This window comes from Citrus clementina, unplaced genomic scaffold, assembly GCF_000493195.1.
Source record: "Citrus clementina cultivar Clemenules unplaced genomic scaffold, Citrus_clementina_v1.0 scaffold_8, whole genome shotgun sequence".
In the NCBI taxonomy this organism is placed as follows: domain Eukaryota; kingdom Viridiplantae; phylum Streptophyta; class Magnoliopsida; order Sapindales; family Rutaceae; genus Citrus; species Citrus x clementina.
In genome coordinates this window covers 23,497,134-23,522,682 of record NW_006262022.1, presented here as the reverse complement: position 1 = coordinate 23,522,682, position 25,549 = coordinate 23,497,134, and the positions used below count along the sequence as shown (strand labels likewise).

The following is a 25,549-nucleotide window of genomic DNA, read 5'->3' as shown; positions in this document are numbered from 1 at the left end:
GAGACTTCATATGCTTCTCAAATACAACATTTTAGAGAAATTATAAGTCCTAAGGTGGCTACTATAGATAGAATAATTTTAGACAATTGACTCTATAATACTATTCATATGTTTATTTATTTATTTTTGCTTTAATGTTGGCATGTCATTCGCGTTGTTCTTCCGGCTCAACGTTCATGGATATGGATGATGGATATGATTCGTTTGGGAATGACCCCTCACTCAAAATTGTTTAATTGAGTTTTAAAAAAATCATCTCTTTCTTTTTTTTCTCTTAGCAACCAAAACAACTCAATTTGACACAACACAGTCAAATGACTAATCTTTTCTTCAAATGAATTGTGGTTACATGCAAGTTCAGAATTCTTCTTTCTACAATATGCTATGAGGAAGTAGAACTAGAATTGATTTTTATTAGAATGAGTGGTGGAATTTGAAAGCAATGCAAGGCAACCTAGTCGACGGAGTCAGTCCATTTTCGACAACAAAAGCCGTGGCCAGCCCCCACGGCAAGTGCACGTCCAGATGGCAGTGCATGAACCATACACCTGTAAATTCAAAAATCAAAGAAAATCAAAGAAAATAATAGTGCACGTCCACTATTACCTCTTTGATATATGCAGCTCGTTGGCTGAAATGTTTAAAGGCTTCAAGGGCATAGAACTAATTAAGCTGAGAATAAAAATATGCCAGCTTTTACTGAATATTTACATAGATAATATGTACTTAATGCTTGGTTTATTTGGTGCTTTTTTCATTATTTTTTTCAGGTACATCTTCAGAGTTTTTCTTCCACGCTCTGGAGAGAATCAAATCCCATCTTTCATATTTTGTTTTACTGATAAAAACCACTCAATTAATGTATGATTTATTATTTTGCTTTAATGTGTTTTTCTTCAGAGTTTTTCTTCCACTCAATTAGTGTATGGTTTATTATTCACTCAAAATTGATTATTAAATTTCCAATTAATAATCAATTTCCAATCTAATGGGTTTATAAATGAATGTTATGGGTTTAATGAGTAAAATCACTATTATTGTAAAAAGTGGGTTTAGAAATGACATATTAGGTATTTTAGTGGGTTTACTCAGTAAAATTTAAAATTTTAAAATTTAAAGATGGGTTTATTGAGTAAATTAGTGGGTTCAAATAGCGCCACCCCCAATTTAAACATGGCTTGCAAGCCACAAATATAAAAATTTTAAACTGATAATTATTTATAAGGATATCTTAACAAATAAATATTGCATCATGACTCTTGAATGCAAGCTAGGTTGGAATTGCAAGCTACATGAGTCCACCGAAACATATAACAAAGCTTTTAAATGCTTTGTTAAACCTTGTTGAATCCGTCAATACATCAAAATATGTTGAGTCTTTATTTAATCTCCTGTGAAATAATTGAATCTTCTAGTATGTATGCAATTGCCTAATACCAAGCTCCAATGGGATCGATTATGAATAATGTTTTAAAAGAACCGTAGTTCATCAAACAACCCTATGCATACGGAGGCAAATTTTACTACGTATTTCATTTTGCTATAATTTTAATTTCAAATGTATAAAATTTCAAGTTTGATCCACAAAGAAAATTACTTGCTTCAAACATTTTAATTTTGAATAGATCCAGTTCAACCCACCGCCCAATTAGGTGATTGACAGTGATAATCATATGATGTATAGTGATTGTATCAAATCATCAAAATAATTTATAATTGCATATATGATTTGTGCTTCCTCGTACTTTCCTTCTCCTGTGGTAATGAAATTCAAACTCCCTATAAAATAGCACGCAATTAAAGAATTATTCAGGAAAGTGAAGTAATGTTTGACTTGTAATTATGAACCGAATAATTTTAATTTGATTTACTTACCCATAAAGAAAAAAATCGAATCAATTCATATCCAACTCAATCCTTGTACATAGTTTCTATAAATATCAATGAAAACTACTCCTCTTCTTCTTGAATTTCATAGAAACAGCAACGTTCAATGTGCGCGTTCTTTGATTCTTTACTGCTTAATTTTTCTTGCGAGTTAGCCGTATATATTTTATGCATATAAACTCTAATTGCTTATTTATTTTCACTTTGCTTTCTTGTAGAACAAAATCAAAATGGGACGTGGGAAACTAACAATGCAACTCATTGAGAAGGAGAAGGCTCGGATGATAACGTATCAAAAACGAAAGAGAGGTCTGAAGAAGAAGGCGGAAGAATTCTCCACCCTTTGCGGGGTTCCGACGTGCATGATAATCTACGGTCCACGGCTCAACAACCGCCCCGTCGACGTGGAAATTTGGCCTAAAGATGAAAAAGATTTCATGCAAGTGGTTAACTTGTATAAGGACAAGGCTTATTCTTCAGTACGCGGAGTGAAATCCCTCAGCCTGTTTGACTTTTTTGCCGATCGGAAGCGAAAAGTTGATGAGAATATCGCCAAGACCCGTAAGGCTAATTATGAATCACTGTTTTCTACTGATGACTGGGATGAGATGATCAATCGGTTTTCGATTGATCAACTTAAGCAGATGCTTGTTGTGTTTGATGAGTACATTGATGTCGCAACCAGGAAGCTTACAATAATGAGAGGGCAACAACAAAGCTGCATAGCTGCTGCTGATCATCATCGTGATCAGGCTCTTCAGATGATTCCTTATAATTATGACTTGAATCCGGTTGATAATCCAATGATGATGTTGATGATGAACGGCGGTGATCAGATGGGTAGTTCGATGTACAATTCAATGCAGTATGCAAGGTGTTTCGATCCAATGATGGGTGCAATGATTAACAACCGTTTGATGATGATGAACAATCCAAGGGCTGATGTCGGTATTTTTGGTACAACAATATTGCAGCCATTGCAGCACTATGAGCAGCAGCTTCCTCTTCCGAGTATTTATTCTTCTCAAATGCATGGCTTTTAATGGTGACAAACGAGGTTCGTTATAAGAGCCGTAAAGAAAAATTGTAGATATGCATAAGGCTTGAAGTTTTTATTTATTTTTTATTATTGGATCAATAAAAACTTGTGATCATTAGCAAGGCTAGGTTTTAATAATGCTTATGTAAGGATTGAACGCCAGCTATTTATTTATGTCATCGTTAACAAATTTATTTTGTTATCTATTATGCATGTTTAGAACTATCTTTGTAAGTTCAATAAATATTTCTTTGTTAAGTATATAAATTGCTAATTGTAAAACTTATTTATGAATTGAGTTTTCTAAGAAAAAAATTGTTTAGGTTCTTGTGTCCTTTAAAAGAACTGTTTTTAAAGTTTCACTCAAAATCTGAGATATTTGAGTGTATATTATTTTTTTACCAAGTCGTGTATCTGCTCATATGCGTGTTCAATGGATGTGAGTGTGCAATACGTACACGTTTCTGGAGATGGAAAGCCTTTTTGCCTATTATTTTTATGATCAGCTGTTATACTTATTGCCATAATCATGGTTATTCTTACCAAAAGTACTTATGTAGCAAAATCTCTATATTCACTCAATTTTTTTATTTTTATTTAAAAGACTTACTTATTTGACAAGTAGTAATCTCACAAGGGACTTGATCGTAATTTCCCAAAAATTCAAAAGGGATGCCATAATCATGGTAAATTAAAATTTTTATATTTTTAAAAAGTAAATTAAAGATTTATATTTCAATTTCTTGTCCATTATAATGAAAGCTCTGCAACAACTGTATATCTACTGCCTGGGTTGTATTCATTCATGGCTTTAACCACAGCATACAAACTCTTTCGCTGTATCCAAATCTTCAAAATTTTCAATTTTCCATCCAAATGTAAAAATTCTTTTTAATCGAGAGGGAATTGATTTGGATATTATATGTGAACGCTATCAAATCTTACCTTCTCAATCAAAATTCAACGTATTTTGAAGCCCACTTTTCAAATAAGCTCTTTGAAATTGAATGTAATACTTGTAAGCTTCAACACATCTAACAAAGGAAATATCTCAACAGCAGCACCTGTGTTGCATATACAACACAACTATCTTATATAAGTGAACACCTTACAGCTTCCTCCATCCATGATAACTTTGTAAGGACGCCAATTAGGATCCTAAGATCATCTCTCCGGCCCGAGCATGCACGTCTCTTCTGATTTCAGAAATTTTACCTGCACTTCAAAATCTATGAAATACGGGAAAGCAAAACTTCATAGCCATCAACGAAGTAAACTTATCGATTTTGAATCTAATTTGTTCCCGGAAGTTTGACAACACAATCCTCGACAATCGAAGTTTAATAAAATGAACGGTGTTGGGTGCATATGCCATCTAATATTAATATTACTATATTCGTATGTGAAAATGACTGCCAACAACAACTAGCTTTCTAAAGAAGATGGCGACTGCCTAATACACATTTAGTTAAGGTGCTAGGTTCCTCATTAGAACCTAACTCCCTAAACTAATATGTATATTTGCATATCTAATTTTTTAATTTGTTGGTGATTTAGCAAATATTTATTAATTGTTTATATCTATGAACCTACATATATATTACTAGAAAAGTAATTAATTATTTATCCACTAAATAAATCAATAGTGAAGATTAATTAAAAGATTTAAATCCAAGGGTTCACAACAACCCCATTATCGTATAGCATCTGATAACGTGTAGTCTCTGGACATGCAAATGCGAGTTAATATATTCTAACACCAAGTTCTGTAAAAACGAAAGCAAATTAAGAAACTGACAAATAGCCAAATGAAAGGTTTCAAGGTCGGATGATTCCAAACGAAAGTAAATTAAGATATTCTATACGTACAACAAAATGTATCAATGTCAATCTGATTGACTTCCATCACTATCTGAACAATCGAACTGCAGGCAACAAAACTTTTTGTAAAGCAAAACAGCAAAAAGTCACGACTAGCAAGACAGTCAACAATTTGGTTCCAAGTTAAAAAATACAAGGGTACCTAAGAGAGAAGTATATTGTCACGTAAGCTCCTGTAGAGTCCAAGGGCCGGGAGTCCTATTCGTCAGCGGTTGTTGTTGTTATAGTCAAAATAGATTGCATGGCTTATATTAAATTATTTGCAAAGCTTTATCATGGGTACGTTCATTATGGTGTATGAATAGAGAAATTATAGCTTCTCTTGGTATTGATGGATGTTCCCAAGTTCTTTATTTTGAATAGGCGTCCCCCTGATATTGATTGGTGCAATCTGGGTGCTTCCACCTGTGGGGCAGTCTTCAGAGATTCCAATGGCTGTTATTTAGGTTGCTTTGGAGAATAACTTGGTCATCATACGGTCTATTATGCTCAGATTTTGGTTGCTATTATTTCTATTGAGATTGCTCTTAATCGTGTACTTGTTGGAACAATCTTTGGCTCGAGAGTGATTCTACGCCCGGTGGCTCTTTTCTTTAACAATCCAAAGCTTAAATTTCGAATCAGGAGTGAAATGATGTTGCTGATAAGTTGACTAACATGGGTCTGCATTGCTGCTCCTTCACCTGGTGGGACCTTCCCCAAGTGAAATTCTGAGTTTACTTCCAAAAGATGAGAATGGTTTTCTTAGTTGCTTCATTTTATTAGCTACTATTTCTTCTTTGGCTCATATTTTAGGGTTCCCTTTCTTTTCTAGTATTTTGAATTTTGGGGAGTAAGACGCATTATCTTCTCTATCTAGGAATTATATGTTGTATTGATTTGTAATAAAACCCTCTAGAGTACATTCATTAGAAGGGGGAAAAAAGATGAATATGGAAGAAAATTACGAAAGGAATATCAAGTAAATTAAAATTACCAATGGAGATGAGGAATTGAGGATTAGTGCTCAGGTACCCAAAACCATGTTAACTAAAAATATATTTCTTATAAAAAAAAATACACACAGTAGTAGTAATTTATATTAGAGTAATGATACAGCCACAAACTCTTGTACAAACTTATTTTGTACAAACTGATGTGGCATGATAAGATTGGTTGAATTAAACATCACTTGGCCCACATGATTTGTTTTTATTAATTTATATTTCCATTCAACCAATGAATTAATGCCACGTCAGTTTGTACAAAATAAGTTTGTACAAGAGTTTGTGGCTGTATCATTACTCTTTATATTAAGTACATGCTTTGCTTAGCAAGTGAGAACATCAAGGATCTATAGCAGATTTTGAAAAGTCAAAAATAATGTTGAAAAGTCAAAAGTTAATTTGGTATTTGGTAAATTTTTTAAAAAATTATTTTTGAAAAAAAAAACTCCATCCTATAGCAGATTTTGAAATGCATAAAAAGAGCAACTTTTTAAATTTTAATTTTAAAAATCAATTTTGTACTTAATACAATCCATATATATCCTTGCATATATTAAAAAAATCTAAAATTATCTTTTTTAATTAAAAATAAAATCATTAAATTGAAAGAGATTATTATTATTATTATTATTATTATATTGAGATAAAAAAATATTTATTTTAGTTATCAATTATTTTATATACATAATAAAATATTATATACATGTTATAAATGTGCAAATAAAATTTCAGTTATTTACATTCTTATACCAGTTTAATAATAAAATTTATCAAACACATACGATTGATTTTAAAACTCATACCATCTTTAAAAATAAATTTTATTAAACATTTAACCTCAACAGTTAATTAATTCTACAACACAACTAACAACAATTATTTTAAAAATTACAAAATAATCAAACTAGTCCTAAGTTGCATCAATTTTTGTCAGCCAAGTATGCTCCTCAAAAGCGATATTTTGATAATGTTCTGAAATTTTAATTTAACGGCATTTTATTGACTTTTCCAATGTAGCTTCTCAAATTAGGCTTCTAATATTGTAGTCCATTTCACATTAATATGGTATGTGATGTTATCATGTTAACTTCGGGCTTTGAGGGCGCGCACTATGACAACATAAAATTTAGGCTTGGATTGATACAATATCAGGAGTTTTGAGTTATTTGATAAATGTATCCGTATGATAGCAATGTCATTTCCTTGTTCTAAGAGGATTCTTGATCATAAATTAACCCACAAACACCGAAGTTAGCCAAAGTTTGAGCATCGTGTGGAAAATGAATAAGCATGATTGCAAATTAGAGCTACTTTCTCAAAACTCAAAAGTTGCCCGAAAAGATATTTATTTCGCATGCGATACCTGCACACATCTGATCTCACTTCTCATGAAAAAGATGTTCATGAATAAAGAAACAATAGTAAAAATAAAAGGAGAGAAGTTGCATCCAATCCTTAATGCTACCAATCTGCATATTCAGTTGTCTCATTTAATTTTACAGTGGAATAAAAAATGTTAAACTAGCAAGAACTCAAATTAAAAAGAAAAAAAAAACATTGTTATTGATTCCAAAATATTTTCTTTAATACAAGCGCCCTCATTTCATTTTTTCTTCATGCAAACACATTTTTAAGGCGTGAGATTTAATAGAGTCAGTTTTTAAGACCAATTAAATCACATAACTTCATAGTGTATTGAAAATTAACTCTAATAAATCGCATAGCTCAACAGCTTATTCTCATTAAAAAGAATGCGTGCGTTCACATTTTTCTTTCCAAGATCAAATTATCATTATTTTTTCTACGGATAATTTAATTTGAACAAGAAGCCGGCATGCATGTATATATTATATTGCTTAACGTCGACAAATTTAAACCGGAGAATTTAATCATATATAGTATCTTTAATAGGTTTTGACTATTTGTTGACATTTTTTTAATTTATATAATATTAAACTCTAAAAACAGTCTTAAAAATCTAAGTACTTGTGAACTCATACTGTAAAGTTTAAACCTGCAGCCCACTTTAATTCTCATTATCTTCTAAGAAACTGAGAAAATGTAATCACAGAATTCCAGTTTTCCCATTATGGTTATTGGAGGGTTGATTTCGATACGGGTTGCCTCTCCCCTGGCTGCCCTTTTCAAATGCAAAAGTTTAGTGTATATCTTCTCCCGAATTCATTAATTAGGCAGTAGAATTCATTTATACAGAATAAGAAAGAGAAACAAGGATGTTCAGCACCGACTACCGATTCATGTAGTACTGGTCGAAGAGTTGATAAGCTAATTCCCGTGGATGTAACTGCGGCAATGCACGGCACCTCAATCCATAATTCATCATCTAAATCTGACTCTTCCTGTTCTGTCACTGAATAAGTCTTCCTGTTTAATCCATATGGTAGTGTATGTCCATGGGCTCGCAGACCTATCTTTGCAATATCCACACAAGTAAATGGGGCCATGTTATCAGCAAAGAGCAGAGCTGTGAATTCCACTGCCACAACACCACAGCAAGGCACCGTGGTCTCTCCCGTCAGCAAGATAAATAGAATGGTATCTTCTCATTTACTTGTCCTTGAAAAAGAGATCAATTTTCGGATCATTTGCAGCGAGCTGATCGATTAAGAGAGAGATTTGTCAACAAGTGGCGCAGAAACAAGTATCCAAGGCAAACTCATCACATAAGCCCCCGAGTCTGAGAACCCACAGCTAACAGCATGTCCTAATCTAAAAAGCATGATAGAACAACACAAATCTTTAGTCCTTACCACACTTGAATTCTACCGAGTTTTCTAAATTTAATTACAATCATGATTATTTCTCAAAGAATCACCACTTAAAAGTAGGATCATAGGAAAATAATATATTAGAAGAGGATTATAATATCCTATGAGCCTTTTCTCTTATTCTCTCTCTTATCACTCTCAATTTCTTAACACCTTAACAACCCTTGATGGTTATTATTTACATTATTCCAACTACTGAACTCTTCACTCCCAATGATAGCAACCCTAGAACAAAGGAAAATTTCAACCATCGAGCTCTTTACTCTCAATGGTAGCAACTTGAGAATATCAAAACTCTCACACAACTGGTATTCCACCTTAAATCAAGCAAACTTGCGTCTATTAGTTTGACCAAGTCAATCTTTACTAATTTTTTTCGATAAATACAGCAATTAACAATTGTTAATTAAATCTTACAATGAAGTCCTGGAGGAATCCATCCACCTCGCTCTCAATTTCGGATACCAAGTAAAATTTGAACCAATCGAATAGGATTTGCTGCAATTCCGCCATCGCGTCATTAAATTCTATTTTTTCTTATCTGGCATGTCGTCCAATACATTTGTGCTAAATGATACCCATATAAAAAGTAGCTGACGAAACTGTAAATCTAACAATAATATATGAGATTATCTTTGGAAGTTAATAACATGTACTCTCTACACGGGCGAATGCAAGTTAATATATTCTAACACCAAGTTCTGTGGAAAGAACTGCCATAAGCATCCGAGACATGAAAGCAACTTACAGAACTGACAAATTCAATCCAGCAGCAAATTTTGAAATCCACTGAGTGCTTTCAAACTAGCCAAATAAAAGGTTCCAAGATCCGATAAAAACCATATTACAACGGTTAAAAGGGAACCTTTTAGCTGCAGAATGCTAGAAGCTCACAAGAATAACATCCTCAACGTGTGAAACAAGAATTTTCTGGCCCACATCCTGAAAAGAGAAAAAATATACTGTTGATTATGAGAACAAAATTAGACAAGCACTTTAGCATGCCAGCATCAAGTTGACCGATGATGCCCTTCCAAATCCATTTAGCTCTTGCTGAAGCTGTGATTTTTTATTATTATTATTATTTTCCTTTTCAACACAACAAAAATGTTTCAATACCAATCTGACTTTGACTTCTATCAATATTAGGACAATAAAACTGTAGGTGACGACACTTGTAAAGCAAAACAGCAAAAGTGACAACTAACAAGACAGCCAACCATTTGGTTCCAAGTGAAAAAATACAGGGGACCTAAAAGAGAAGCATATCTAGAAACATACCTTTCAATTTCTCTTCCTCTTCCGGTTCACCCTCCACTGGTTCAATAAATGTATGGCTCCCTCCTTCAGTGTTGCCTTCCTATTTTCCTTGAAGTTCCATAGCTCTGGAATTGTGTATCTACCGCTTGGATTGTACTGATTCATCTCAGACTGAGCTAAGGCCACAGCATTATGAACTTGTTCACCGTATTCATTCTTCAGACTTTTCAATTTTTGATCCTCCACATCTATAATTTCCTGCTTGCCATACCCATTTATTTATAATCAATTCGCACCATTTAAAGAGAAAAAGAGGAATTGCAGAGGAATTTCAACCAGAACCCCGAGAATATATTACAAAACAATATGAACCATTTCGAAAGGGGAATGAGAAACGACTGAAAAATATGAAAAGTTAAAGTCATTCAATTAGATTTGTTAACAATAAATATAAAGCTATGAGCAAAAAGAGCCCAAGATAATCTTAACAAAAGCAAAGTTGAGTTCATAGCAGCCTACAGATACAATCATGTCCATCAAAGAAATTAACACCAACTTAGTGACTAACAGAAAAAACTCAAATTGCCAGAAATATCAGCAGTGTTAACCTACATATTTTGAAACACCATCTGACTTATAACATATACATTGTCAACCTCTGATGACTTGACACTGAAATGAAGAAACAATCACAGCAATGGTTTTAGATGTTTTCTTTTCTTTTTTCCAATATCAAAAAGAAAGGGAAAAAGAAAATATAGAGAGATGAGTAACTTAGGACCAAAAGAATAGACAGATGGATACCTTACAATTTCCTTCCTTATCCACCAAGATTTTGAAAGGATGCCAGTTAGGATCCCTTAAATATTCCTCCCATAGTGAGCATAGCTCCAGTCCTTTCTCGTCTGCTTCTTCTGCAGGAAATTTTGCCTTTGCTGCAGCCAGGAATGGTCTATTATCAATTTCTCCCATTCTTTTCACTCCAATAGTAGCTCGGGTTCTCCCCTCCTTCAAACTCTGAGAGACAACAAAATTAGAACCAAATCGAAGCAAGTAATTCTATCCAAGTAAAACAAGATTGGAAAAAATATATATAAATAATTAAACGACTAACTGAACCTCACCTATCATGTAATTATCATATGCAGTTGGTTTCCTTATCAAAACTCTTCACTGGAATATCATAATTTGATTGACAGAGTGACATTAAAAGGACCCTCAAGCAAAATTGCACCAGAGAGTGGATTAATAGTCAACTCTTTAAGGATAACTAGCTCAGCCATGCCATTTGAGTACATGCTTTTGATCATTTTAATAGTTTGAAGAATAGTGAAATGATATGTTATCTGTCATGACTAATAAACAAATCCTTTAAATTGAAGGTTTTTTTTTTTTTGTGGTGTGGCGGGGGTTGGCCGTGGGGGAGGGATTATATCTTACATTTATTAACTCCTTGCGAGCTTCTTGCAATTCATCATTACTTTTCCGCTCCCGGACAATAAGACTTTGATTAAGCGCTTCCACAACATCCATTTCCCCTTCCTTCTCCTTTATTTCTTTAATAATTGCATCCATCTTCTCCTGGACCTCCACATTTTCCTCTCTCATGTGTTTCATCACTTGTATAGTTCCTCTCTTTTGCTCTATCTCTAACTCCAATGCTTGCTTGGCATCAAGTCCTTTTTGTAGCTCAATTATTTTTCTGCGCAGTTTCTCCTTTTCTTCCTGCCATTTACAAACCAAGTCACAGATTAAAAATAAAAAGAAAATCCATATCAATGCTTAATTACCGACTTTTTATATGTCCAAGTTAGGTGAAAAAGAAAATACCTTGTGAACTTGTGCCAACCTCCACACTTTTTCATCAGCCTTCTTTTGCTCCAAGGTTGCCCTTTCATTCTGAAAGAAGAAAATGCTATCTTAACACAATAAAGAGAATCATGTCTACCGTTAGTAAAGCCAGTAAATAGCAATCTAGGGAGAGAATCCATAAAATAGATAACAAGTTCAAAAGAAAACCAAATGAAAAAAGAGAGAGAGAGAGAGACAGAGAGGAAAAATCACAGGGTTGAAATGTCGAGTTTCAAAACTGATGACTGATATTTAATTTTGATTGAGGTGTTAAGAGATAAACAGAAGTGTCGGAACACCTGTGTTACTCTGAAATAAGTATTCAAAGATAAGGTTCCAATGAACCAAGGAAAAAGAGAAAACGTTTCTCTATCCTTTTAAGATTAGATACCTGCTGCAAACACTATCTATCCATCTATCTAGATCAACTACTGATTATGCAGACAAAAATTGCGGTTGCAACATTTTCTGAAGTAGACTAAAAAGCTTAGGTTAATTCAAGTTAAACAAAGTAGTTAAAACAAAGTATATGATTAAGTTTAAGTGAATTCAAGTTAAACATATTACTTTTAGTCATCGTGCAAAAACATAAATTAAGCACAAAATAAACCTACTCAGTTCAGGTATATTATTACCATTATCTTTTCAGAATGAAGTTTTTTCCTCTCAGTTTCATTTTTGGCTTCTCGATACTGCAACTGTTTCTCACGCTCCTCTAATTGCTTTTTCCGGGCTTCCAGTTGCGATGTAGCCTTCTCGTGCTCCAAGTAAATCTTCTGAAAATGATCATGTGCACTTTGCTGCATCTTTCTGATTTCTATTAGACAGCCAAAAAAATAATAATAAATAAATAAAATTAAAGCAAGGAAATGAAGTAGGAAATGAAAAAAATGCAAATTCTCCATCAAATTTGAGCATACCTTCATTACGAGATTTATTCATCTCATCCATCTGCTCCATTGTCAAGTCAAGATATGTGCTAGTCTCAAGATATTTCATCTCCATCTCCTTATAACGCATATCTTTTACCTCTAATGTGCGAGTCAAGTTTGTCACAAGTGTCGATGTCTTCCTTTGATCCTCTGCTTCTTTCCCAGAAACAGTTTTAAGATCTCCATTTTTGCGGAGATGATCACCAATAAGGCTTTTGGAGTTGTAGTCATCATCCCTAGCAATCCATCCATACAATTTATCTCCTAAGTTTTTCACTGCATAAAAGTCTTTCTTCCCATGATGATCAACTTCAAAACTCTTCTCAAACATAATTGCATTCTTAAATCCAGCCCAATCCTTGTAAAACTCCACAACAGCAAACCCTGAATGACCTCTGCGAGACCAAAGAGGATGAACTTTCAGGGGATTAAATCCTTTACTTCTGAACTCATCCCTCAATTTTGAGCCACTCTCCCCAACATACCGCCCATCTTCTCCCCGCTGAGTTTTGATATTTGCAACAATACCGACCCAAGGGTAGACTAACAGCTGATCTGGTTGATGATCAGTTATCTTCAAACACTCAGAACTGGTGCCAGGCTCTAATTGTGATCGATCCTTGACCACAAGATACTTGCTAACATATTTCTCCAGTGCTAAATGCTGAGCTTTTTCTCTTGCACCCCTACTTCTTGACCTACCAACATCAGAAGCATGTTGGAGAAGCTCCTTGTACAAATAATCTGTTTCCTTCTTCCCACGACAAAATGGGCATCTATATGCAGTCTCTGAAACTTCAACCTTGAGGTCCCCTTTCTTCAGTTGATTATATTTTTTATATTCATAATCTTTTAACTCAGACCAACTAAGGTCACTTTTTTCAAAATTGCGTGGCATCTCAAACCTGCATTCTGTATAATTATTAAATGTTCAGAGATAAACATCAGGAAAAAGAAATTAAAAAGTCACCCAACATAACAGTAAATGGAATTCCAAACATGGAGGTTCTTGATCATAAGATGCGGTGCAATTTTACCTTTTCCCCTGCAACATTTTCTCTCAGCAAGCAAACAGAGCAAAATTTTATATTAAAACTGAACACAACACTGGAAGTTTCCATTTCCGACTTCCAAGTAACCAAAAATTGTTAAGTGGTTTCACATCCTAATAGTTCAGAGACACAGAAAACATTTTAACTGATCTTTAGATTTGGTCCATATTTCAGTTAAAATACCAAACAATGTTTTTTCATCAGTTTCGACATAAAACAGAAGGAAACATCTCCTTCGCAACTGTTTTATACTTTTATGCTTCTCTACATTTTCTCAGCCACCAAACAGAGACCAACAAGCAAACCCTCTGTTTAGCTGCTGAGAAAACTTCATTGGATAAGTACCAGGGTGAAAAAACAATAAACACCTAAAAACTCACTCCAATTAGAAAATAAAATTAGGAAACAACAGATTCCCTTTCAATAGATTTTCCCAAGACAAAACATGATACTTATTGCTACTTTAGAAAACACACGAAAGATATTGTTTTAGAAAACGTACAAACGGCTTCGTCAAAACCGTTGCAAATTAACATTTTCTCAGCAGCCAAACAGATCAACAACGCACATTTCCCTGTTTGGCTGCCGAGAAAACTTCAATAAAAGTATAATAACGGAAACAAAAAAAATTGAAAAATAAATACTAAGAAGTTAAAACAATTACTTCATTAAACACTAAAAACAGAAAAAATATAACGGAAAACAAAAATATTTACAGACGTTTATTTTCATTTATAAACTTTCTCAACAAAGAAACAAAGAGCAGTACAAATATCAATAACATAGTAAAACAAAAAGAGAACGAGATTATAAATTTTAATATTCGTTTCATTTATAGTAAACTTCCCAAAAACAGTCAAATTGCAAAGCGTATGTACAAGTTAAGTTCTTGCCTTTGTGTAAATCTGAGAAAGAAAGTGAGAGAGTGACGCCGGAGATAAGGTGAGAGCAGTGCGAAGCGACAGCGTATGAGAGAAATTTTCGGTGGATATTTTTGTGAGGAAGTAATCTGTGAACGAGTGAAGGCGGCGAGGCAAAACAAAAGCCTCCTTCTTCGGCCAGCAATACGACGATCTCACTCGGTTTGCTTTTGCTGCTTCGGGTAGTTCTCTCTGCGAGAGGCTGGTGCAGCGGGACCCATATGGACAGGTGGAGGACGGATAGTGAATTAATCAGACCTGCCAATCGGCGTGGAGCCGAGAATTTTGATTGGAATGTTGGTAAAGGTCAAAAGAAAATAATTGAACCTCTGGGGATGGAGGGCTGGTTAATTACAACAATACGCCTAAGTTTTTACTCTTTACGGAAATAACCCAAAAAATTCTTATACGGTTTTAAGGCCGGCATTCATAATTTCAAATGCCACGTGCCAAAACATCGGTCAATTTCCATCAGCAAAAGTGAGCAAGCATGTCGGGGTGCAACAACGTTCTTTGGGCAGGACCAGGATCCGGTGCTTATATGAGCAAGTCCCGAGCACCGGATCAATGGTCAACAATTATTTAGGACTTGGTGTTCAGGACTTGCTCGTATCAGAATCGGATCCGTTTCCTTTTGGGCAACGCTGGGGTATTGATGATAAATTTTGATATCTTTGGGTATTTATGTCAAAGCGTGAAACTTAAGGTACATTATGAAAAATACCTTCGAGGAAGTGGGTTGATGATTATGATCAAGTCAGTAATGAAGATAATTAATGGATAGTTGATTCAGAGTTTAGTATTATTAGTTGGATATTTAAACGTTAAGTTTGAGATTGAATTTAATAAGCCGTAAATTATTATTCAATCGTTTAATAATAAATGAGTGTTACACTCTAATTTATTATCACAACAGTATGTCACTTTGGTCTCTGAGATAATAGCACTACTACGATGGTTATTATACATAAGCAAATAGGGGTTTATATGGAATTCTAATGAATCCTTTGTTTTTGAGACCCAATAAAAGAATTACAAGTGGCAACACATGCTAAAATTTATTTTATTTTATTTTGTCATGTAGCCACGTGGTTAAAACCCACACGCTCATGAGCTAAGGTGGCTACATGACAAAACAAAATAAAATAAATTGCAGCATTTATATAGTCTTTTTCTATGATATCTCTTTATATTAAACCTTTTTGCTTAGGATGACACAGGAGGAAAATTGACTTGACACAATAACCAAGTTAATATTTACAACAAAATCACCCGATGAACACAAACTATATAAGTTCATTCTTTTCTCCACTTGTACTGAAATTTCAGTATTGTACTCTCATCTTAACTTTCACGTAAGCACAAGTACATAAATGTGGTTAATATGAGCTAATAAAAAAGAAAGTGACAAATAAATAAGTAAAACTCAGATTAGAAATAGAATTCTCATCCCAAAGAATGTATTAAAGAGCTCATCATGGTATTCAAATTTCAAAATCGGTCCATCACCTACAAGCATCATGCTACTTCTTAATTTGCCAGAGCACAGTTTTCTCTAAAACCTAAGGAATAACAGCTGAGAAGAGCAATTGAGGAACTTTTGGGACGACTTATACTTGAATTGGAAAGTCAACAAGCTCTTTAAATAAGGTGTTTGAATGAAAACCCACCGGTGCCATCAACGAGCACTGATATAGCCCTCAGCTGCCGTTTTGGTTGCCTACACTTTCCTTTTTCCCCTTTTTAAATCTTTCTGGCCACAGAGCGAGGGCCGAAAACGGCAGCAGGGGGCTGCCGTTTCTGTGCCCATCCTATGCCCTTAAAGGGCAGTTATCATTTTTCACCATCAATTAATGCATACTTGTTAGTTATGATCATTCACTTTAAATCAATGACTATTGAAGTGGCAATGGGTCTTTGTCCCAACGGTGAACCTCTACTCTTACAGTTAAAAAGAATTGTGAGGGTAGGGGTTCGAGATTTCACGAGCTTAAAACTCTCTCAATTAGGCATTATGCATGATTGTGTAGAGTTTATTTGCAAGTTTTTCTCTCTTGCGAAATGCGAGTGGAACAGAGATATCCCTCGCCTATGAGTGTTACTTATCTGGTCATGTACTTCATAAATTTAATGTAACAATATAAGTCCCAGTACATCCCTCGCTTGTGAGGGTATTTAATGCAACAATGTAAGTCTTAGTACATCCTTCAACTATAAGGGTTATTTGTCTGAACATTTATTTTATAGATTTAATGTAACAATGTAAGTCTCAGTTATGTATATCTGATTGTAAATATCAGTGTAATATAATAGCAGCAGTTGTAATCTGTGTAATATATTAATTTGATGTGTAATCAGTATTTTAAAACAAAATAACTGTTGAAGTGCAATTATAGGTTACTTATGTGTTTAGTTAATTAGTCGTTCTATATCTTGGCTCTTTTTATTTTCGGTGAAATAAGTTATACTTTTTAGCTTCCTTTATTTTTAGTGAAGCAAGTTGTATATCGTAGCTAGTTTAATAAACCGTGTCCCACATTTAAGAAGCTTTAGATAAGCTTTGATGTGCATAGACCTGTTGAAAGAGTCATCGACCCGGGTAAAATCGGTAATTTGGAAAGTCGGATAAATCCTTGACATCTTTCACCCCAAGTAAGATAATCACACGGAAGATCACGATTAGTAAAGTGATTTGCAAAGCAATTTAATTATTTGTATACACATATTAGTAACTCTGAGTTTCATACGAGAGATAAAAAAATTCAAGGACAATTGATCCAACGATTTTCCAAATGTCAAGAGGGGATTGGAGACTTGAGATAGTTTCAGTTGAAATTATTAAGTACTGTTACAATTTAAATTATGACAAAAAGGTTAAGGGTAGTCTTCATTAAAGTACTATACTTTGTTGTAAATTTAATTTATAATACTTTTTTTTTATTTTATCCTCTTTTAAGTATGTCGTGTTTTCATTTTGACACGTTAAACCAAGATCCTAATTCCGACCCCGCATGCAAAATATTATGGATGCTATCATACTAACAAGTGTAAAAACCTAGAACTCACTTAACATATATTGAGAAAGATCTTGCAAATTCAGTGGGTTATATATTTTAGAAGCAAAGCATCAAAGATTAAAGAATGATAATTTATGTTCACTTTTTCCTACGGTCCTACCCTCCTACAGCAACTCTGGCATTTAGCTAGGGTTGCTAGGTTTATTTTTATATATATAGACTCCCTGAACAAACTTACTGCGATCTCATAAATTTGCTTCACTAATGTCTGGTGTTTGGGTATTTGACAAAAATGGTGTGGCTCGCTTGATACAAAACCCAACCAAAGAATCCTTCGAGCGAAAAGAGCCAGTGCAACCAGGCACAGCCACTGCACCGGGGGCTCGACCCAGGGTCCTAGTGTTTCTCCCAACCAACCAAGTGATCCGCTCCTACGCTGAACTCGAGCAACGACTCACTGAACTCGGCTGGTCTCGCTACCACGACAACAGCAGCTCCTCTAACAGGCTCTTGCAATTCCACAAGTCTGAGGACTCGGCTCATCTCATATCTTTGCCCACTAATTTTGCCAACTTCAGGTCGATTCATATGTATGACATCGTTGTTAAGAATCGTTCTTTCTTTGAAGTTCGAGATCTTATCATGAGCCCGCCCACAGCTGAAAATGGACGATGCGAGTGATCGTCCTTGAAGATGAAATGTCAAGGTGATGACTGCATGCTTGACCAATTTATTACTTTACTAGTCTTCATATTATTAATTGGTTGTTATGCACCGTAACAAATTGAAATATATATATAAGAGGCTTAATTTGTTGGCTAATTGGTTGCACTGATTCGATGTGCTTGGTTAGACCGTAACAAAATTTGTCCAGCGCAGGTGATTAATTAGTATGTATTATGATATAATGAGTTAATGCACCAGTACCACCGCGGATTATTAAAAAATAAATAAAAGTATCAATTTTAGGTCTAAATTAGTGGCGTATTATTTGGCTGAGGTATAGATAGATCCTTAAAGATTCAAGAAATGGACACACTAATACCTTTCTGTTTAGGAATAGACACATGGAAACATTTCGATAGTTTTTTCATTTATTTAATTAAGAACATCAAATGAACCGTTGTCTAACTTTAAGATCGATGATGATCAGATTAGATTCACAAAATTAAAGCTAGCGCAAGGTAGGCGTCACACACACAATATTGTTCTTGGCAAATCGACACGATGCAGAAGCTAGGTTTTGTGTACGTGTTTATTCCTTATAAAATGCCATGGTCTACGCAACTGTATATTTACATCGCCCATCAGATCAGTAAACTCCAGGGGTGTGCATGTCAAATATAAGGGTTTGATTCTTAATTTTGAAGTAAGAGGCAGTATCAGTTCCTTGAGAGAGAGGGGGAAAAAAAAAGGCAACATCACTAAACAAAAAAGTAAATGAATAATAATACTGTACTTTATTTTAATCAGAATAATTTGCCAACGTTAATCAAATATAGTAATTACTAACCATGTGTGGATGCTTTTTCAGTTTTTTTTCCCCTACTCGGGCCGAGTTTTGACTTTTGATGGACAGTTCCCACTATTGTTTTTCATCTGACTAAGAATTACGTAAAAAATAGGCATCTGCTCTATTAATATAGGTGAAGTAGATGTATCAATCTCGAGTGGACAAGGTTCTAACAGACTTGATTTTAAACAGTCTTTATAGATTATTTTATTTTATATATATGTTATGGGTCCATATATATTGAAATCCATCTAAGATAAAATATTTTTTTATAATCAGATGATTAAAATTATAATATTTTTTTTTATTATTTATTACTTTATTTATATAATTATAACTCAGTACTCTATTTTAAAACAATCTAAAAATAACTACGATCATATGCTGTAATATGTTGTAATAAATTTTTATTTGTAAGATACATATCAAAATTTAAAAAAAAAAAAGTTCTCTTTGCACGTGAAAACAATCATAATCTTTGTAATAAAAAAAACTTTAATTCCAAAATTTAAATGGAAATTCTTGATGGAATCGGTAGTTTTTACGAGCAAGTAACGTCCCTTCAAGACCATTGATTGTACACGCTATTGGCTGTTGGATGTATGGTCGGTTTTGTAAGGAGGATCTGCTAGCAGCTAGCTAGCTAGAGCTCTCCAGTCAAGCTTTTGATGGAGCAGTCTTTGTGTCTTTTTGAAAATGTCAGCTTACTGAAGAACGTAAAAAGATGGGTGCAAAAGCTGAAGTTCTGAGCAGAGACTGTTATGTTATGGCGTGGAACAAGCCCCGTGCTTGTACCATGTACCCAGCTGTCATTCATGTCAGAGATCATTATTGCGGCTCTGAAGCCTAAAACCATAGGTTCAATGGCAGAATCATTATGATCTTTCATTTAGTCCGGCCTAGCTAGACTCCCTGATCATTTTGAAAACTCACTGGCCACACAAATTAATGTAGCTGTCTTGCTGTCAATGATGATGTATATACATTCCTGGACCTATAGTCAGCTAGCTACCAAGAATCTGTATATAGTTTGAGTTATGTTCGTGCATCTCGTAATTAATAAAATTAATTATGCCAGAAATCGGACAGGGTAATGATCCAGTTAGCAATGTTGCTGACATTGCAATAAATTATCTCCTGATCATCATCTTATCTATAGTTAAATCTACAATTTTAACACTAATTACAAGATTTCATATGATTACAACACTATTGCTGGAATGCGACGTCTGGCTAGTGTACTGCTCACTATATAATCTAGTTAATCGGTCGGTTAAATTTCTTTTTTCTTTTTAAAGAAACAAAAGAAAGCATAAATTAATGATCATGTGAGAGTGAGATAGAGAGTTGCGAATGAGTTAAACACAAGAAGACAGGAGCAACAAGAACAAGATAGATGATCATGAAAGGGCAAGGGCATATCGTAGGTCAAGGTTGACTGACTGAGGTAGGTTTAATTATCTGTCGGTATGTACGTACGACGTTGCAGCAACAGCTGCATCTCTGACTCTGACACTTGATGCTTGAGCATGAGCACGAGCACCAGCATGAGCCGGTTGACATGTCCAAATCACCAAGCTGGTGATCTCATTCACGATCATCTCCTTGAGCACTTTCTCTTTCAGTTCGTAGTACTCTCTCTACTCCGCTACTGCTCGCTGCTGCATGCATGCTTACAATTTTCATTTTCCACGTACAAGCTAATCCCAGTTACTTTTCCAGCTCCCTTCTGTTTTGCTTTATCACGTTACAGTCTAACGATATCTGTATAAATCTGCGGCTACCATTGACTCATAAGTCATACCTATTCCATCTTCCTATGCAAATTAATAGGCTGTTATTGATCGTATGTATAATTCCATATCAAGAGCCAGCACGGCTTGTTTGGAATCTGCAGGCGCCACAGTGACAATAAGAAACTAATCTGACAATTTCATTTTCTAATTAATCGCTGCCATTTGATGACAATGTGATGTGCTGACGGTAAAAAATTCGACTGACAATTCTTCATCTACTCAATACATCATTCATTACGTAAATGGACTCATACAGTCCGGCAGCAACCCCCAATGCTCTCAAGACATCGAATCTTAGCCCAATTTAATTAAGGGTGGATATCTCTCCTATTAATGTAGGTGGAGCATTTATCTTTCTCATATTAAATGGGTGTAGAAATTTAAATAATAGATATTATATATCTAAGATCATTTTAATAAATTTTTAATTGTAGTATAATCATTCTATGATACTGTGATTAAAATTATGGTATACATGGCATAACAAATGTGGACCGTTATATTTAAATGAAAAATTTTCACCATTAATTCTAAATAAATATATAACTAATTACTTAAGTAACATGTAATTATATTTTTTTCAGTTCAAGTTGAAGGTTACATTTATTATTCTCATGTGTGATCTACAAAATTAATGTGTTATCCGACACTTATTGTTAATTTATAAGTTTCACGTTACATTTACACGTTTTTATTTTGTTTATAATTTTGAAGACCAATTTACCACTCCAACATTAATTTTACACATGTTTTTAATTTCACACTTAATGTAAATTTTGTCTTATTTCACAGTTTTTTTAATTCCAAAGAAAATTTACCACTTCAACATGAATCATTGAAGCCTTAAGTTGACCTTACCTTGCGCGGGTGATGATGGACAAACCAAGACATAGGCAGCGACGGCAAAGAGGACAACAGTTGGAACGACGTAGAAAATGGGGTCAAGTATGGCTAGAAGTTGTAGATCGACTGATCAACTATTAAGGTAACGCAGGCACAACTGAACGAAAGTGAACACGGTGGCGACATGGCGGCTTTTTAGCTTAGGGTTAGGATGTGTCTTTCTCTTTCGCGAAATATTAATTAGGAATTGGATTTTGCCTTTTATATATTTTTTTTAAAGGCAAATCTATTTTTTTAAAAAATTAGTTAAACTTACTTTAAAAAAAATTAACCAGTTTTTAACTGATTAAATATAATTTATTTAAATTTTTTTTATTAATTATGAATCGTTAATATAATTTAACGATACACAATAACTACAGTGTTAATAATTACAGCATTATAGAATTTTCTTATAAATTAATATTTAAAAAATGGAGAAAGGATAATATATTACAGTATAGCCCACCAAACTGTCGTTCAAACGTTAATGCTTAAAAATAATACATTACACCAAGGCCCACCAAAACTTAAATACCAATTGCTATTGCGGAAAATAACCCGTCCACCAACTCGGCAACCGAAGTTATTCAATTATATGCATCGAACGCATTAGTTTGGGCCTGGCCCGAACATTCTTGAGATTAGAAACTGGGAGAGTGCAGAATAAAACAATCTTTTGCTGGTGCCTGGTTCTATCTTTTCTTGCCACGTGAAATAACTTAAATATTTTAATAATAGCTGTCAATTTTGTGTGGTCAACAAACACTGGGGATGTTGAATTTTATTTTCTGAGTGGAGGCTGTTGAATTTTTCAAGTTCAAATATATTTAGTAAGATTTGACGGGCGACGTTGCCACGGCCGATTTCGACCTTCTATAAAATAAAAATAAAAAAAAAATAGAAGACGGCCACGTAAAGAATATTTATCTACACATTGATTCAACTACTTACTTGCAAATTGGATATATTTCTAAGGGAAAATGACAATCAGACTCACAAGTTGATCTCCTATCCTAGCACTCTGCCATCGAAATCTCCGCTCATTCGTGACATTATAATGGGCATTATTATTATACATTATTGCTCTCGTTAATCCAAAGAAATTGAAGAATACTAACGGAACGAGATCTGTATGTCCACTTTAAAATATTGGAGTCTAACTTATATGGATAAAGATTCAACGATGATCTGAATTTTTACTGAATATTGAATTAATAGTTGTTTGATAAGATAAATAAAAAAAATCAAAATTTAAAAATTTTTAACTATTCATTCAATACTCGGCAAAAATTTAACTCAACATTAAATACTAATCCAACTTATATTGAATAAATCTTAGAAATTTAAGTCTCTCAATAAAATTTATAAGAATTATCTTCGATTAAGGTACTTTTATTTGTACCCGATGAAAAAAAAACTATATGACACATTCGTTAATACCATTGTAAAAATGGTTTTAAATGTCATTGCAGAGTATATCTAAAGTGTAAGAAAAAGAGATAAACTACCAGTCTACCACATGAGAGGATAGATTAATGGAAAAATATCTACCGTCCACTCGTTTTTCTAACTTTTTTAAAAGTACACAATTCTTTTTTTTTTTTTTGCTGAAATTCACCTAAAGTTACATTTTGTTTCACTTTTCCACTTCCGTTTGGAATCCGTTAAAAAAACTAACAGAAACTTAAAAAAATAACCATTTTACCCCCCCAAAACGAAAATAACAATTTCACCCTAAAAATTCCCAAAAATAATCAAATTAAATCTAAATATTTTCCCCATTGGTTAATAAAGAAAGTAAAATTATCATTTAATTTGATTGTTTTTGGCAATTTTTAGGGTGAAATTGTTATTTTTGTTTTGGGGGGTAAAATGGTCATTTTTTTAAGTTTCCGTTAGTTTTCTTAACGGATTCCAAACGGAAGTGGAAAAGTGAAACAAAACGTAACTTTAGGTGGATTCCAGCAGCAAAAAAAAAAAAAAGAATTGTGTATTTTTGAAAAAATTAGAAAAAACGGGTGGACGGTAGATATTTCCCCTAGATTAATCTACAGGAAAATTAAACTGAAATATTATTGATATATCAAATATAATATAGCATTTCCAATCTATGAAATTACAACTCTAATATTTAGAATTACCAATTAAGCTAGAATAACAAAAATTGAAATCTAATTAAGGAAAATTAATTTAATAAAATATATGAACATCAGAACATATATAAATTAGAAACAAAGCAAACAAAAATGAGAATGTACTACCTAGAATGTATTAATTAATATTTCACCCTATTCGTCCTACACAAATCATTCATCATCCCATTATTTATGTTGGCTAAATTCGGGCGTATCAATCTTAATTTATTGGTGTCTCGAGACTTCAATAAGTGGTGGCTTCAATGCTTGTACTGGTGCGTCTGCATGCGTGATTTTGTGTAACGTAACAATCATGTCTCATTCCTACCAACAAACAATAAATAGAGTTTATGTCTATGGAAACTTAGAAACGTACATTTTACTCAAGATTATTGAGAGTTATAATCAAAAGATGGTGACATTGCGCGGTGGTAACAGACAAGTGACATTTTCAAGGCCGCCTTCGGGCATTTCCAGAAAATTAATAAGAGATTCAAAGCATCAACGTATTTATTGCTGTCCCAAGAGCTTTTCATTTTCGGATAACATTACATAATTTACATTATAGTCTCGGTAGATATCGTATATATTTCGGACTTGTGTTTCGTCTTTTACTTGTATTATTCATGTACGTGATTTGGTTGTGGCTGCGGAAATTTGATAGCGGAGACCAAATCACCAACCCAATGCGTTGACTTGCTTCTTGTTGCTGGCGACGGAAGAGTGGGAGATGCATGCATTTTTGCTTTAAAATAAGCCACCCTCTTATTCCATTATGTAACCACAAACTTAATTATATGCAATTAATCGTTGCTTGTAGAGTTGTCTTTCCCTTTAATGATTTGTAATTAATTGTGCTTAGCGAATCAAGAAACATGTGTGTCGTTCACAGGCCTCTAATAAACTAAGTGCCTAGTTGTTTACGCCATTAACATGTTGCAACATAATAGCTAGCTAGCCGGTCCATTCTTGCCGCCCGGCTGGCCGGTTGCCTTTTAACACGAACACAAAATAACATTGGCCTATCTCTTAATTATTACTTTAATTACAAATGAAGTAAATATAATCATATGGAATATAGTTATGGACCGTTTTGACAATATAATGTCTTTTAACAAAGTTTTAAAAGTACTTGGATTTATCTAATTTTCACGCAAACATAATGATGATATCAATTGTTCTTTTATTGAAAGTATCATTATTATGTAAATCTTGACGTTTACGAGATTATTTTTCAAAAGTTTTGTACTTTTAACGTGATCACAAAACATTTCCTTGTGTTTTTTTCTATTTTAGTTCCAAATAAATGACAAAACCTTTTTGATTAATTACTCTCCAAAACATGATTCACGAAGTTAAAAACCCCACCAAATCGTACCCTTTTATTGACCCTATGTTATGGCAATCTCTATCTTACATGCATGTAAGATACATTCCCCTCACATGAATAGTGTATGTATGGGACCCACACACTATTTATGTGAGAGGAGTGTATCTTACATGCATGTAAGATAGAGGGACCCCTATGTTATTTGAAGAAAGAATGAATAGTAGAATCAATTTGACGGAGGGTAAAAGTCTTAACTACTCCCAGTCAACCTTAAAA

The 25,549-nt window shown here is 33.8% G+C and overlaps 2 protein-coding genes across 3 annotated transcripts; one reads left to right on the top strand and one right to left on the bottom strand.

Annotated features, from left to right (window-relative positions):
- Positions 1-1,924: 1,924 nt before the first annotated feature.
- Positions 1,925-2,982, top strand: LOC18034445 (agamous-like MADS-box protein AGL82). The gene is made up of 2 exons (XM_024179476.1): positions 1,925-1,995; positions 2,106-2,982. The coding sequence occupies exon 2, from the start codon at positions 2,118-2,120 to the stop codon at positions 2,928-2,930; it is 813 nt and encodes a 270-aa protein (XP_024035244.1). The 5' UTR covers positions 1,925-1,995; positions 2,106-2,117; the 3' UTR covers positions 2,931-2,982.
- Positions 2,983-9,187: 6,205 nt separating this feature from the next.
- LOC18035026 (factor of DNA methylation 4) lies at positions 9,188-14,943 on the bottom strand. Of its 2 annotated transcripts, none has more exons than XM_024178931.1 (8): positions 14,571-14,943; positions 12,614-13,537; positions 12,329-12,510; positions 11,673-11,741; positions 11,283-11,567; positions 10,647-10,859; positions 9,864-10,100; positions 9,188-9,524 (listed from the first exon to the last, which is right to left on the bottom strand). In XM_024178931.1, exons 2-7 carry the CDS (start codon positions 13,521-13,523, stop codon positions 9,867-9,869), a joined length of 1,893 nt encoding a protein of 630 aa, XP_024034699.1. In that variant the 5' UTR covers positions 13,524-13,537; positions 14,571-14,943; the 3' UTR covers positions 9,188-9,524; positions 9,864-9,866. The 2 variants fall into 2 exon arrangements, with proteins under 2 accessions (XP_024034699.1, XP_024034700.1); XM_024178932.1 differs by having other exon boundaries at positions 12,614-13,530.
- Positions 14,944-25,549: the final 10,606 nt, after the last annotated feature.

Bases quoted from the DNA above. Each gene is read 5' to 3' on its own strand.
- LOC18034445 (XM_024179476.1), top strand. From the start codon at position 2,118: ATGGGACGTGGGAAACTAACAATGCAACTCATTGAGAAGGAGAAGGCT.
- LOC18035026 (XM_024178931.1), bottom strand. From the start codon at position 13,523: ATGCCACGCAATTTTGAAAAAAGTGACCTTAGTTGGTCTGAGTTAAAA. The intron at 12,511-12,613 runs GTATGCTCAAAT...GCTGTCTAATAG, and splicing joins GAATAAATCTCGTAATGAAG to AAATCAGAAAGATGCAGCAA. The intron at 11,568-11,672 runs GTATTTTCTTTT...TGTAAATGGCAG, and splicing joins GGTTGGCACAAGTTCACAAG to GAAGAAAAGGAGAAACTGCG.